Here is a 15,940-nt window from a genome sequence, read left to right as displayed (position 1 = left end):
TGTATGAACTACACAACTGCTGAGTGTTATGGTATTTGTGTTAGTATGGGCCAGGAGGGAAAAACATTCACTAATGCTTCTGTTTGTGTGAGAGGAAACCTTAAAGACCTTCTTCCACTATCTCTTGCACATTCCTCTGCAGGTCACACTTTGACTTAACCCACTAAAAATGTGTTAATGCTTTTCTTGGTCCTAAAATTAGAGAAGCCAGTGAGCTGAATGTTCTTTGACATGCAGGGGCAGTAAATTATGTCCCATGAATTGTTGTAGCTCGTAGAAACAGCAGTACTGTAGGATGAAATGCAATATAAACAAGCATTTACAATGCAATAGGTCTCGCATTATTAAAGTTTGAGCTATTGGCATTGTAAATGACAATGCCTTTTATTCATTTGCATCGGTGCGTAAACAAGCACCTTGTACTTATAGTCCATGCTCATGAGAAGCAAGGCTGGCAGTCTCTTTTACTGGCAGCCTTGCTCATCATGAGCAAAGACTATATGTTCAAAGTGCGTGTTTATGCACCGATTACAGGTTTTATTGCATGGTAAATACTTGTTACCCTCAAAACCTATTTCTTCGCAAACGAATGGGCGCTATATAGGCTTTATAGGGCTTTTGTAGGAGATCTGTGGGGCGTGTTCTATTCAACTATACCTTTACGGTTACAGTGCTTGTCAGACACACTATTTATTTTCTACAATTGTATATTCCTTACATATAGGACGACACATTGACCACACGAACAACGCATAAGAACGCACGCAACACAAACGGGACCCCACAAACCCATTCAATTGTCGGGCACGCTTAGTGGTTTAATTGTATACAAAATATTGTGGTGAATTGTCATTGCTGCACTGTGGGTTGTGTGCATTACCCGTTCAACCTCGGAAGGGTGGAAAGGTGAAGGCGGCTGAATCTGCCATCTGATTGTGCGTAGACGCCTTTAGTGGGTGTTTTAAGGCACTATGAGTTTTGCAACACCCCCCTATTTCAAGAGATGAAAACCACACAGCAAGAATTGTACCTGATGCCGGGCTACAGTGGTCTGCATGCCACAAAGGCAGCGTGTCTGAAACTGAGAGTGATGATTTATAAACAGCTGCCCCCACACCTACGCATTTCATTCAACCAGGTCAAATTGGTGAGAGGCTGACAGACCAGAGAATATCTTACTATTTCCACATCTACCAACATTTGTGCATTTTAACCGGGTAACTCCGGTGACAGACCATCCAAACATTTCCTTTTATTACTCAATGGACTTGTATTCAATAAGTTGAAAAAACTCAGAAAGATGTCGTGCAGAGTTGGAAGCCCGCGATTTGAACCCCTCCTGAGCTCCCGCGGCTTCACACACCGAGCAACCTTGGCGGAAAAAGGCGAATTTACTGAGATGTTTGACAAGGGACCCAGGCGACACTAAAATCTCAATGAATTCTGCTGTTTCCGCGCATTGAAGCTATTCACTAAAATAAACAGGGGATCATTTTGAAATTGGAAAAGACAAACAGCTAGATAAACTTCCAGAAACCACTGTGAGGATCAGCGAGCCTGCCGCCTCTCCGACAACCCATTGTGCCCTGGAGGATTTCAAACGGTTACTAGGAGCTGGCCCCTCTATCCGCCTTACCCACCACCGCCCACATACCTCCCTCCCACCCACCTACCTCCACCCAGCTTCTCATGCTGGGAAGGGGTTCTCATAACTGCTCAACAGAGGCTTTTCTCCTGCTGTGCATCAGTGGTAAGTAACTAAACAATTTCAAATAAAGATTAAGAAGCCAGTGGCAGCAACAACCGCAAACACGAGGAAAAGTGGCACTGCCTATGCACACTCAGGAACAGACACAACCTAACCCTACCAGGCAGGCTCAGCCTTCCATCTTTACTAGGTCAGCAAACTTGGAGTGATTTATATATCTGTAATAACAACATCAGTGCTTGGAAGCGTGCATTTGATATAGCGCCTTAAGATGCAGATGTGGTATACAAAAAGCTATGTTTAAATACAATATATTATTATTATTAGTTATTCTAATATTAATACAATAGTAATAATAATAATAATAATAATACATATAATAAAAATAATGATAAGTCATTTGTGCATGTATCTTGAAGACAGATGCGCAAGGGGGTTTGCGAATAAGAAAGGTGACCAACTGTGGCACGCTTGACAAGTGCCGCTGTGTGGGTGCAAGTGCCGCTGTGTGGGTATAAGTGCCCCTATGTGGGTGTAAGTGCCGCTGTGTGGGTGTATGTGGCGCTGTGGGTTTATGTGCCGCTGTGTATGTGTAAGTGCCTCTGTGTGTGTGTATGTGTTGCTGTGGGATTAAGTGCCGCTGTGTGTGTATGTGGCGCTGTGGGTTTAAGTGCCGCTCTGTGGGTGTATGTGGCCCTGTGGGTTTATGTGCCGCTGTGTATGTGTAAGTGCCGCTGTGGGTGTAAGTGATGCTTTGTGGCTGTAAGTGCTGCAGTGTATGCGTAAGTGTTGCTGTGTGGGTGCAGGGCGTGAAGTGGACACTGAGGAGAAACGTTAAAGTGCAGCATCTGAATTGTCCAAGCCAATGGACCCCGGTCCGTTTAGTCAAGCCTTTCTAGAGGGGTGCAGTCACGGCGCTCTTCCTGTTGTTCACTGTGTTACCCTGAGCACACAGACGGCGGACATGACCCCTAGGTGAGCGGACACCAGTCTGGTCCCTTCAGGGAAGCCTTACTAGAGGGGTGCGGTCACAGCGCTCTTGTTCACTCTGTGACCCTGGGCTCACAGACTGTGTTTTCCTGACTCCTCCCCCAGGATGAGCGGACAGAAGTCTAGCAGCGGAGACCGCTTGGGAAGGATTCCTCGCCCCCCCCCCCCACCACCCCCCTTTTGAATAAATTACTTGTTGTACTCACATGTCGAGCACATTGCACTGCTTGGAAACCGTGGCTGGAGCCGCCGAGTAGTCTGCAGAGCTGCAAACTAGGCGCAGAGATCACCTCCCCGGGATAGGCATGAACTATTGGATGTACACGGGTTTGATACAACAAGAACTTTGTAAAACAGTCCCAATTTTCCAGATGAGACATCTTGTCATCATTCCAGGTTTCTTCAGGAGTGATACATACAAACTTTTCAAATGTTTCGCGGTATTTGTGCAATGTTTCTAGCTGAGGGCGCGGGGGTACAGCCCGGCCTGTCGCTCTGGTGGTGGAAGATGGGCTGGCATGGCGGTTCATCCTCCTCGAGCAGGGGAGGCCTTCTCTCACGTCATGGGCCAGTCAGCGGTTACCGGAAGTTTGCAAATGGGAATAGTGACGGGTGGATTGTTGTAACGTGACGCCCTCTCCCTGGGGCCTTCTGTGCTGGTGGTTAGTGTCCCCACCCGGCATCTTGGGCAAGAAATGCAATTTTTGATGCTGCTCTTGACCCTCGGAAACGAGGTCATCCACCACTTACAGTAACTGTACCATCGGCCTTTTTTTTGTAGAGATTAAGCGTCGATAGAATCTTACTTACCTGTCAAGGGCTGAAATGGTGCCACTAAAAACAGTGCCTGTGATGTCTGACAAGAGCGCTCCTTCTGCCTGAGGGGAGGTGCACCTGTCTGAACTCTGCTAATGGATTGTTCTAATTCATTTTTCGATGCATACACAGTGATAAGCAGGCAGGGTGATGCCCTGGTGCGGAGGTCAGCTCTTTGACGAAGTCTGTCTTTAAAATTAATGTTTCATGCAAGCGAGTAAAAAGATAATTTGCACTGTAGGAACGCATTGGTATGAAGTTTGAAGTGCGCGAAACTAGTTGGGGGAACAATATGGCAAGTACATTATTTTATTTCACAAACTTAGACACACAGAGATTGCTTAATGTGCCCAGAATGACAGGATGTGCAGTCAAGTGCCACAGCAAAGATTGGTACTTGAGGCCTTCGTCTCAATGGAGTGAATTTAGAGTCTGTAGAAACGTCCCCACACTTCCCGCGGGTCAATGTCGACACGTCTCGCGGAACATTTCCAGCCCTTTCTTCAAAACATAGTAAGCAGTTAAGCTCCTTGCTCATAGAATTTGAAATCCAGTTATTTGTTTCAAATAATTATACAGGGCGGCCATTGCTCTGGGCACCGTTATTTAGTATCTGCTGGCGAGATGCGTCCTGGGTGCCGCCCAAGTGATGTGCAGGCCATGGATTGGAATCCGGTGGGGCTTACTGAATATTTCACTCAATAGAGATTGATAATATAAGTAAGAATGCAATGGATGGCAAGCTCACCAAGTACTCACGCATCCAAGTATAATTCCTTTTGTGGCATGTCTTATATGAATAAGGCAAGCAGACAACCTAATGTTCTCGAGTCTTTCTAAACCGCCAAATCGAATAAAACTAGGACAAGAGCGTATCTCTATATTTCAAGACACATCGCCCTTGTAGGAGCAAAAAAAGAAAAAACAAGCAGCACTGAAAGCGATCGCTTTCGCGATCACTATTGTAAAAAAAGAAAAAATACGCCCTCGAGTGGTGCGCCCACTCCACTGTGAAGCATATGTTTTCAATTATTACGCCCGTGTCTGGGCACGATAATTGAAAACATATGGGCTTTGGTGCGAGTAACAGATACCAAGAGGCCATGGGTGGAGCTACGCGACCGCCTATGGCCTATTGCGTGTTCTGTTAAAAAACAACACACACGCAAAGCCCAATCAAAATGGACCATAGGAAATGAACACACACGAGCTTATGGAATTTCCAGGTCCATTTTGAAAACCCGGACAAAAGGGCTCTCGCTGCGCGAACACTGCTGCGCAGTGAATGGCGCTAGGCGCGAGACCTAAAAACAAGTTGCTATTAATATAGTATGTGGCCGCCCGCAGAACGCAACAAGATTTTGTTAGCTCATTACTGCAACATCAGAAGATTAAGTCTACTAAAAAAGGGATTTGTTGTTTGTTTCAACCGCGCACCTAGTGGAGCCTGTATCTGTGGAGGACGCTGCCTGGGCTTACCCGTGCTTGACTGCTTGCCTCTGATGCTGCACCTCGCCGCACCCGCTTCACGTCACTGGACCCTGGGAGGTGTTCTCGTTGCTGCTTGTGTTGTGGTGCTGTAGACCGTGGAGGAGACGGAGCAGGCTGCCTGAACGCCGCAGGGACTCAGTTATCCAGGAGTCCCTGCGAGACCTCTAACACCTGGTCTGCGTTCATTGCTCGGCTCCGCCCACCACGTGCCTATTTACTTGACTTGTCCCCGCTGCGCGGGAGCGCGCGGGAGTGTGCCGGGCTAAGCCCGGGCAAAGGGCGGGTCCTCTGTGGCCCTCAGAGGCCAGAGGAGGCTGGGCTGGGCCACCCCCCCTTTCTCTCTGTATAAGGACCTGGACACTATCTGCACACCTCTAAGTAAGCTTAAATTGGTGTTTTGTCTATCGTACCCTATGGTATTTGCTATTACGATTTCTTAACGTAGCAGGGGTTTCCTTTTGCTTCTGTGACTGATTTCATCTTGACACGTTTATTAATACTACCATCATTAAGACCACAAAAGGTTTCCCTAAAAATGTTATCTCCCAAGTTGGGACTCTTAAGGGGACAATTGATCATTATTTAACTCGGGCATCATCTGCCATTGAACGGGAAATTGTGAGGGCTGAACAACGGCTATCCTTAGAAACATTACCTAATAAACGATCTTCTTTAGGGCCATCCGAATTTTCACAAACGCCTCCAATACCAGGGAATGTAAATGAGCCCATTAACACTACCAATGCTTCTGGGGTCTCTGTGGAGCTAGACCAAAGTCAAAATATGGTAGGCAGCCCTGATTTAAAGAAGGGGAATACAAGTGTTGCACCAGATGTGCAAATTCTATCAGGGGAAAGTATTCTTGGAACTCCATCCACCACACCAAACAAAAATAATAACTTACTGTATACGAACAGGTCCCTCCCACAAAAAGGAAGCGTAAGGGTGCCAAGCACAGGGGGAGGTCGGCGAAACAAGCTAAATTGTATCTAAGTCCCCCTAAGGTTATCAACAATACCCCAAGACTTGTGAAGACCATTCAGGGACCACAAGTGCCCCCATTAACCCCTCCAGCAGATCTTCTGGCGCAAATTGAAGATCTAGTGAGATCACTAATTCTGCCGCTGGTAGAAAAACTTAAGAGACTAGGAGAAATGGTGGGGAATATTAAGGAAGTAACTAATGCCAATAATGTAGAAATTAAGAAACTGGCTCAAAACAATCATATTGAGAACCAAGCAGTAACTACAGTGGCTAAAATAAACGGGGCTTCAATAACAAATACAAGCCAATCTGTAGCTCATAAATTCACACCTCCTAACATACAGGACCCAAAACTTAACAAAGGTCTTACCCCTACAAAGAATGCCGCCCCCATAGTGAGGCAGTCTAATACTTGCAATAACGTAGATGGGGTAAGTGCTGATCATGGCAAAAGTAACAGAAGCAACACTCGTATTGACTTACCACCAGAGGCTGCACCCTTTGTGTGTGTCCTCTCTGGGGTTCCAGAGCTTCCAATCAGGAAAATAGAGGGACATCAAGAATTAAAAAATAAAGTTGCATTTTGGTTAAGCAGAAATAGACCGCTCCCCCCTAATATTGATGGGAGAATCCTAAATGTTAGATGGGTCAGGTGGCTAGGCCATATGACCAAGGATATACCAGGAGACCTGATCATAGTAAATTTCAAGAATAACCGCGTGATCCCTTTCCCAAGAAGCTGGCAACCACAAATAGGAGATGGTTGCATAGTAACATGGGAACTATGTGATTTTTACCCAAAAGTTCATTTCATGCCATCCGTAAGAACCAGATTAGAAAATGCTCCTCTTATGGGTAATGTTGGACCTGCTCCAATACAGTCCCTGCTGACTCATAACAGATATGCACCACTGTCAACCCTCAAAGAAAACGACTGACAGAGGGTTGGTAACGATCCATCTTTGCCAGGGGTAGACTATGTTACTGTGTTAGCTGAGAAATGTTTACGGGTTTCACCAGTCCCACCATGCCTAGGGCTTAATGATGATCCAGTATTGTACCCCACCTCAGTAAACTTGAGTCCTACTACACTAGTGAAATCAAACATCCCCACGATGACTGAAAATGAGCATTTGCCTGCCACCCACCACACCAAGATCTCTGGCTGGAATATAGCCGGGTTGGAGTCTAGATTTTGTGTACCTGATTGGGTGGACAAGGGGATGTTTGGTCTTTCCAGGAAACTTGGGCAGTTGCTCCTTTATTTCGCACTGGCTTCCTAAACTTTTTTAAACCGGCAGCTAAAGGCCATAGAGGGAGACCAGTAGGCGGTTTGACAACCTGGGTTCGCCAGCATGAAGGAGTCACAGTGGAAGAAATCACAATTGATAGTCCAGATATACTGATTATTAGGATCCGCTCGACAAAGGGTCTTAACATTCTGCTTGTGAACGTTTATGTAAGGGGTCTTCAGGGCGGGAAAGTCTCTCCAACTATTACACTCTTGGAGGACTTCCTTACCAACACACCGAGTGAGGGGAACAGGGTGGTGGTGGGAGATTTTAATACCTGTTTTGAGCCGCTGGATAGAGAGGACGGAAAGCTCACTGAGGCTGAGGACATGATGTGGGGAATTCCTCAGCTAGAACTGGTACCCATAAGGAAGTGGACACAATCCGCTATGTATATCAAAGGGCTGTGTCTTAACCTAGGATTGAGGGCAGCTAATGGAAGGGTAAAATCAGATAGGATGGGCAAAAATACTTTCAACAATGGCAGACATAGTAGCCGAATTGATTATATTCTGATCAATGTGAAGCTATGGTCCGCTGTTGTTGATATGGAAGTTATGTCCAGATCAGAAAGTGATCATAACCCGTTGGTGCTGGCCCTATTAGATTATAGCTTTTTGAGGCTCCCTCCCGATGACTCTAACGTCGTCCAAGCTCAGGTCACTTTAAAAAATGATCTGAGAAGGGTTCGGTGGCCTAAGATAGCCACAGATGAAGTAGCTAGAGCCGAGATAAGATCACTAGTCACTCAAACCATGGAAACCCTGGGGAGCTGTGACACCCAGGATTTGATTATTGCTAGAATTCCTAGTGCCCATAGAGAGTTATTTCAGGGGCTGAAAAAGTTATTTATTAAGAGTATCTCTAACCAGGGTAGGAAGGGAATTCAGAGGAATGCTACCTGGTACGATCATAAGTGTAGGCAGGCCCAACATGAATTGATTGCCGCAATTAAATCTAGAGTGCAGGGTTTAATACAGACATGTAGAGCTACCTATAAATTAGCAAAGAAGAATGCAAAAAAAAACTGGGATGAGGAACGTTGGAGGGCCCTCACAGAGGCTTGTGATGGTAGGAATATGTCCCAGTTTTGGCATCATCTTAAATGGGGCAAATGTCCAGACGAACGGCCAAGGTCTGCCTATGTGGACCAACAACAGTGGGTCACTTTCTTTGAAAATCAGTTTAGGACCAATAATGGGGCTGTGGTTGTTCCCCCCCCCCCCCCAAACCTTGATGAACCCCTAATATTTACACACTCAGAGGTAAAGTCTGTTATGAAATCTATCCCGAGTGGAAAAGCCCCAGGCCCTGACTGCATCCCGGCGGACCTATTCCTGCAAGAACAGGATCTCTGGGTTCCTTATATCACTATCCTGGCCAACGCCTTAGCTAATGGTGTGCAGGTCCCCGATTCCTGGTTCGGGGCTGAAATTCTACCGATATATAAGAAGGGTGATCGCTCAGTCCCGTCCAATTATCGGCCGATCAGTTTAATAGACGAGGTACAAATAATCACGTCCCTCTTAGTTCTGGGACGTATTCAATCCTGGATGCTTGAGTTTGATATATTAACACCCTTACAGGCGGGTTTTCGGACCCATGTAGGTACCCTTGACCAGGCATTTAGGTTTGTGTTACTTTACTGGAAGGTAGTTTTCATTGGGGGTGGCAAACTTTATGCGGCCTTTGTGGATCTAAGGTCTGCATTTGACCTTGTACCAAGGGCAAAGCTATGGGAATGTTTATTAAAACTGGGCATGCCAGTAGAACTGGTGAGGCTTTTGGTGAATTTACATGCCCACACGTATGCACAGGTTCGCTGGGGTAAGCCTGGCGAGGTTACTGATAGATTTGATGTCGCCAAGGGTGTTAGACAAGGGCGTGTATTGGCCCCTACCCTATTTTCTTTATTCATTAACGGGGTCCTAAACTATTTTACAAACCACCCTACAGATGCTCCATCCCTGGCCGGTATGAAAATCCCTCTGCTCATGTTCGCGGACGACACGCTTTTAATATCTAAAACGAGACAGGGACTCCAGCTAGTCCTGTCTAGGTTTGAACTGTTTTGACGCGAACATGAGCTAGAGGTTAACGTGGCCAAGACCAAGTTTATGGTTCTACGGGGGAAGAGCCCAATTATAGCTAGGGTAACAATGGGTGGGGCTACCCTTGAACAGACCTCGGTCTTTACATAGGTATACACCCGTTACAACGCAACTTTTACTCCGCACTACCATTACAACGCAGGCATTACAACGCATACCATTACAACGCATTGCGCTGGGGGGCGCTCTAGGATAAGAGGTAAGTTTAATTTACTATCCAACACCTTCCCTAGGGTCCACGGGGACTGGAGTTAGAATAGTAAATTATACTTACCACTATCCAGCACCTCAAAGCGCTATGCGTTGTAATGGTATGCGTTGTAAAAACCGCGTTGTAATGGTATGCGGAGTAAAAGTATGCGTTGTAACGACATACATCCCTTTACATATCATGGTGTCACATGTAGTGATAATCTTAGCTGGAACCCCCAGATATACCTTCTTGCTTTAAAGCATGCTCAATTAGGTGGAGCTCTCCTCAAAGAACATAAATGTTCCCAAACAAAACCCATGTCCCCACTTATGAAGATCTACGGCTCAAAAATCCTGCCAGCGGTGCTGTATGGTGCAGAGCTTTGGGGTTATAGTAACTTGGATCCCCTTAAAGTGGCCCAAAACAAATTCCTTAGGGCAGGTATAGGCCTTCTGCAATCTACACCCGCATTCCCCTTTTATATGATTTAGGGTGCCAACCAGTTGAGGATGCTGTGCGATATAGACCACTAGCGTTTTGGCGGAGCCTGTGAACTACGCCTGAACTATCCCTATACGCGAAAGCCCTGTTAGAAGTTAAGGATCTTCAGGGTTCTTACAGGATAGGCTGGTTGAGAGACCTTAGAACCACACTGTTTGATATGGGGTTGGGGGAACTCTGGTGTAATCCGGACACAGTTACTTTTCCCCCGAAAAAGCTGTTGAGAGATCTGTTTTGGGGATAGGCCGTCTCTAAAAGACATGCTTCACTGACAGACAGCTCATTGACGGCATCCTTTGTGTTGGTGAAGGATGTCTGTCACCTTGAAGACTACAGGATTGTCATCACTAGGCCTCTGGATCGTAAGCTATTCCACCAGCTTAGAATAGGGACACTACCGCTCAGGGGTCTAACAAAGTCTTGGGCCAACAGTGGTAATGGATACTGCCCATTTTGTACAGAGTCGGAAGAAACAGTTGACCACTTTCTCTTCATCTGCCCTGTGTACCATGCTCCTAGACATAAGTGGTTACGCCCAGTCTGTAAGACATTGGGTACACGTTCGGCGAAGACAGCTAGCAGAATTCTAAAGACCGACACCTCATTACTGATGGTAATTGGAGTTGCTAAATTTATTAGTTGGGCCTGGATCCTACGGTTAAGGTTGATTAATTCCTTATTAACTGCCCCCTAATATGCCAGATTGGGCACAGTTTTGACATACCTAGGAACGATATGTTGTATTATAAATGTTTTGTTTATACGGGTCTTTTACTGTAAACGAAGTCATGTATATTGTGATTTAATGCTATTTTTAGTCTGTGCTTAATGCATATTAATTTATTGTTTTAAGCATTGTACAAAATTTCAATCACATCCGCGAATCTGTACTGTAGGGTAATGTACCCACTCAAACTGGTCATTTTTTTGGGCTGAATTGTTTTTATGGTTGATTTGTGTAGTTTGTCTTTTATGATGAAATATCGAATAAAGACTTTTTGACTGACTGACTACTAAAAAGTTTATGAGTAATCAGTGCAATTTAGCACATGCTGGGTAAAGTTACTATCTCACACCAATGTACAGGAGGGAACAATTAATAGATCTGGACAGGCAATATGCAATATTCAACTTTTTTCATGCTTTGATGCTGCATATCATGTGGACAGATAGTACATTTGCACCAATTTTTATTCACAACTAACCGGGTTTAGTGTCAGATAATAGTGTTTAGTGATGTGCCTCAGATTTCAGAGGCAGGCTGATGCAGTACTCAATCAGAACAGAGTTTAATTTGTAAAAAAAACCCAGAGTTTTTCTCAGGAGCAACCTGCTGGTGCTGCTGAATGCCAACTTGCCATTACAAAGGCTGTCTGGCATTGATTCCACTTCATGCTTCTTTCTTCCACCACCATTCTCTCCTTTTCTCCTTATCCCACTCTTACAGGTCATTCATCATCCCTGCTTTTTCCCTCTGTCATTGTTTTCCTATATTCCCTATTCTTTTCTACTTTTCTAGGTGAAAATAAGTCATAATACTTACAAACAAGCATTGGCAAAGCAAATAGGTCTGGCCTTCTGGACCTCCTGGCATTCTGAATGCTTTTTACCAATGCTATGCAGCTTTGGCTTTAAAAGAAAATAGAAGAAATGCATCATGGTGGTACTGGCACCTACATAATTCAGTAGATACGCGCCTGATGACTTATGCGTGTGCATGCATCATCATGCGTGTACTGAATGAAACAGGCAACATTTTATTTAGGTTTTTATTTACTGTTCTAAGATGGCAGATGTCACGTCCTGCAGTAAATAAAAAAAAAAATCAATTATGCCCAGCAGCAAATGGGAGTGGGCGGGCCTGCCAAGAAATTGTAAAAAAATTAATTAATTAAAAGGCTCATGAGGGTGCATGAGAATTGGCGGGGGTCGGGAGAAGCAATGGGCAATGAGGGAGGGGATTAAATAAAAATAGAGAAGGTGGGGACGAAGGGATAAAGGAGTAAGGTGTAAACCGTCTGTGGAAAAAACAATGCTTCTAAATGTAAATATTTTGTTGTTTTGTACAAGGCTATTAGGTTACCTTTCAGACACTTTAGAACATTAATTTGGAATCTTAATGTAGACATTTAACACGAGACTTAATTAACCCTGGGCGAAGCACTACGCTACACTCGCGGAGTTTGCGAAGTTTGCGCAACTTCGCACTACGCGAGCTGCACGTAGCACAGTGCGAACACGCGTAGTGCCGCGTAGTGTAGTGCAGCGGTCATTTTTTACTTATTCGCGGTCCTCAACGTCATGTTCGCGACCGCGAGCAAGCAAAATGACATCCCGGCGAGATTCCCAACTCCGGGAGGTCAGGTTTCTTATTGTGAGTGGTTGCGCATGCTCGCGACCGCTCTCAATGAGAAACTACCAGTTTGCGTTGAGAAAGCTGCAGCTAGAGTAATAATCTACTCGAGCAGCAGAAAACTACAGCTCGTACTGTGCAAGATGCCGTTTTCAATGGTTGCACAGTGCCGGATGCTTGTCCGCACTGTGCAATCATTGAAAACGCATCTTGCACAGTGCGAACATGCTACTACCCAGCTCGCGTAGTGCTACGTGAAGTTCGCGTAGTGCGAAGTGCACTTCGCATAGCTTCGCGTAGCGCTACTTCGCGAACTACGCCACTCCTAGACTTAATATGAATTTTGAAAAAAGTATGTTAAGGGTGAAGTTTTGGTTAAATCATAATAACTAGGATTATCCATTTACGGTTATTGCTATCACCTCTACCCACGTCAATACTTCTTTCTTTCGAGTTTGATTTCAGGTGCATTATGGCTTCAGTGGTGCCATAACAAAAAAGACCTGCCACATGCCGCTGGCAAATAGAGGACCTTAATTCTGTCCACCACTGCAAGTCCTGAAAAGCTACATACTAATACCACTTCTTGACACCTTACAATGACAAGCAGATGTAGTATGGTAATAATCAAGTCCATACTAGCAGATCTCTGCACATTTGTCCTTTCAACCCATGCCAACTTAGAACCATAAACGTTAAATAGAATATCTCAGAATGTACACCCTGGTGAAGTAACCAGCTAAGTAAACTATGAGCCTAAAAACTATCACGATAGGCTTGCAAAGCTACTCGATTCTGCCAGCTGATTGAAAACCATAAACTATGCTCCTCGCCCATACACTTTTAAATCCATCACACCACTAAGCCCTGAATCCTATAGTACAATAACGCACAACATGGAACACCAAGGGTCAAAACAAAAAAAACACTTCAAAGCGTGCTTCCCGTGCATGTAAGTGCTTCAACGCTCAATATAGGGGTAGGAAGCACTAGTTACATGTTGAAGTACATTATGCAGGTGCATTATGGCTTCAGTGGAGCCACTGATTTTAACTGTTATGTCTAAACACTTAGGTAAGCTTGATATGACTCATGACGTCAATAATAACCTCAAGTACCACATTACCAATTGCATTATCAATAATAACACTGAATTCCGGGTTACAGACCATGGTGGGTTGAATTTTTACGTTGAAATACATCTGTATGTAGACAGTGGTCCTGCACCTTTCGTACTATATAATTGCATGCATGCGCCCTCCAAAAATAATGCACATCAAGCCACCATTTGAATATGTTGCTGAATCCAACTACCCAAGTAAATGAAATGAACATCCAGGCACATTTCAGTTCTGAATGTAACATACACTAACATTTACAAGTGTCCTCGTTCTGAATATAAGGGAATTATTAAAACCTGTACGTCATTCAGACAGATCAAATAGAACCTTTTAGCAACTTAAGGGCACGTACATACTTTTAAGTAAATCCAACACATGCTGAACAAATGTATGCACAATCCCCACCATCCAACTTGCCCTCATACCGTTTAAACGTATCTTCTTCAAAGGGCACCACCAGCCATTTTTTTGGCATGTCCCTCAGAAAGTCGTCTTGCTGCTCCTCAGTCTCATCCTCAGACACGTAAACCAGCACAAGCTGGGAGGTCCGGTTCACGTAAAACTCATCCGTCAGCCGAATGAAGAACTCCTTCAGCACCTTGGCGAAGTCCTGGCACGTCGGGCTCCCTGAGGCACCGAAGAACAGCAGTAACACCCGGTTTTCCAGCCGTTGGCTGATCTCTCGCTCAGTGTCCAGCTCATCTTGGCTTGAATTGTTCTGCAGGAGGATCCGGCCCGTGAAAAGCTCAGCCATGGTCCACAAACCTTATATGTCGAGACCAGGTCTGGGAAATAGAGGCCAAATTAAAGAGCACTGGCCAAGTCTACAGAGTGGAGGTCAACATAAGGTCTTGGAAGTAAACCTAGTGTGAACCTGCATCGCAGATAGACCGAAACCCTTCCAGTAAAGGTGCTTTATCTCCAATCCACAGACCTCCCCTCATGTGATCCATCATTACTGAAGTCTAACATTAGATTTACTTGAACAATGTCCAAGAAATGCCACCTCCTCAGCATCTCCCAACTTCTCAGTATCAGCCTGTTCCTTTTCAGTAGCGACTTACTGTTGATTAGAATTGAGATACAGCTTGGTGGTACTGGACGGCGCCTCCTCTGTATCTGCCCACTCGTCCCTATCAGCCAACCTCTCCTCAGTATCAGCTGGCTTCTTCCTCCGTTTTAGCCGACTGATCTTCAGTATCGACCTGCACCTCAGTTTGAGCCAGCTTCTCAGCGTTGACCAAGGACAGAGTAACGCTGCATCGAAGCTCAGAGCCTCTTCATGCTTGTGTCCTGTGGGCTGAACTGCTAATCCCGCCTCCCAGCGATTAATTCCTTCTTGTCCTCTCCTGCCTATTAATAGGCCGTCTTTGCTCATGGAGGAGAGGTTTAATCTGCTTAGTGTGTGAAGCTTAACTCATGTTTGCTAGTGCTGATGAGATCAGGTCCTCATGCTGTTTTGAGGGCTAAGTGAGAAGAAAGGCTCTCAAAACAACCACTTAAAAGCGCACTGAGACTCTTCATGCAAAGCTGTATGGCCCCTCACTAGGACCCTCTTCCCCGCCCCCGGGACCATCTATTAGTCACTCTGGTGCTATTCATTTATTATATCACAATTCGTTATTAATAGTGTTTGAAGTGGGTAGAATCTATTAGGAATGACGTTCTCAGTCTTTTATAATTTTATTACATAATTTCCCACACTTATTACTGAAAAACACCCTTTCCAGAACGCATAATGTTGTCCTTCAGGTTCCTCTTGCTGAAAGGGAAGGGAGGGGATATCCTGTGCTGTGAAGACAAGGGAGAGGAAGACAGAAAAAGATTAAGCAAGTCTTCTTGCTAGGATGCCTGCAAGTGCTGTCTGAAAGAAATGCAAATGAGTGAAGCTGGTTAATCAGCCAATTTAAAGACTGATTGGGAGCCAGAATAGGGCTTTAATTGATGGAGTCATTTGAGGCTTCATGGTGACTAAGATGTATTCTTTTTCGAGAAGTAATGTATGGGTATCAGCTGAGATCTGGGGTGCGTTCAGATGGAAACTTATAAAAAGAGATTTGAACTAGGTACACTCTGATGGTATTACTCATTTTTCATTATATATATTTAACACACTTGTTTTATATTAAACACTAAACCTATTTGCACATTTTTCAGCAGCCTATCTTACACAGTATGTAATATAATTTTAAAATAATGACTTGCAAGTTCACAGTGCTTTAAGTCACAGGATGTGACCTCACTACACTATGAATACACATTGTCATTCCGCAATGTGCCAATCAGGATTCAGTTCTGTGACTGGGTACACATGCAGATATTTGCAGTGATTGCATTAACCAATTGAACGTTCATAGTGTAAGAGAGAGCTTTTCCCATT

General features: G+C 44.8%; 1 protein-coding gene across 1 annotated transcript in view; it reads right to left on the bottom strand.

Annotated features, from left to right (window-relative positions):
* NXNL1 (nucleoredoxin like 1) overlaps positions 1-14,491 on the bottom strand; it is a 32,187-nt gene extending 17,696 nt beyond the window's left edge. The window contains exon 1 of the mRNA XM_086936430.1: positions 13,986-14,491. Coding sequence (XP_086792556.1) covers positions 13,986-14,314 — 329 coding nt within the window. The 5' untranslated portion in view covers positions 14,315-14,491. The remainder of the gene's footprint in view (positions 1-13,985) is intronic.
* Between the last annotated feature and the right edge of the window lie 1,449 nt (positions 14,492-15,940).

This window comes from Lissotriton vulgaris, chromosome 1_1, assembly GCF_964263255.1.
Source record: "Lissotriton vulgaris chromosome 1_1, aLisVul1.2, whole genome shotgun sequence".
Classification (NCBI taxonomy): domain Eukaryota; kingdom Metazoa; phylum Chordata; class Amphibia; order Caudata; family Salamandridae; genus Lissotriton; species Lissotriton vulgaris.
The sequence above is the reverse complement of the archived record's forward strand: the minus strand, read 5'-3'. Positions and strand labels throughout refer to the sequence as shown.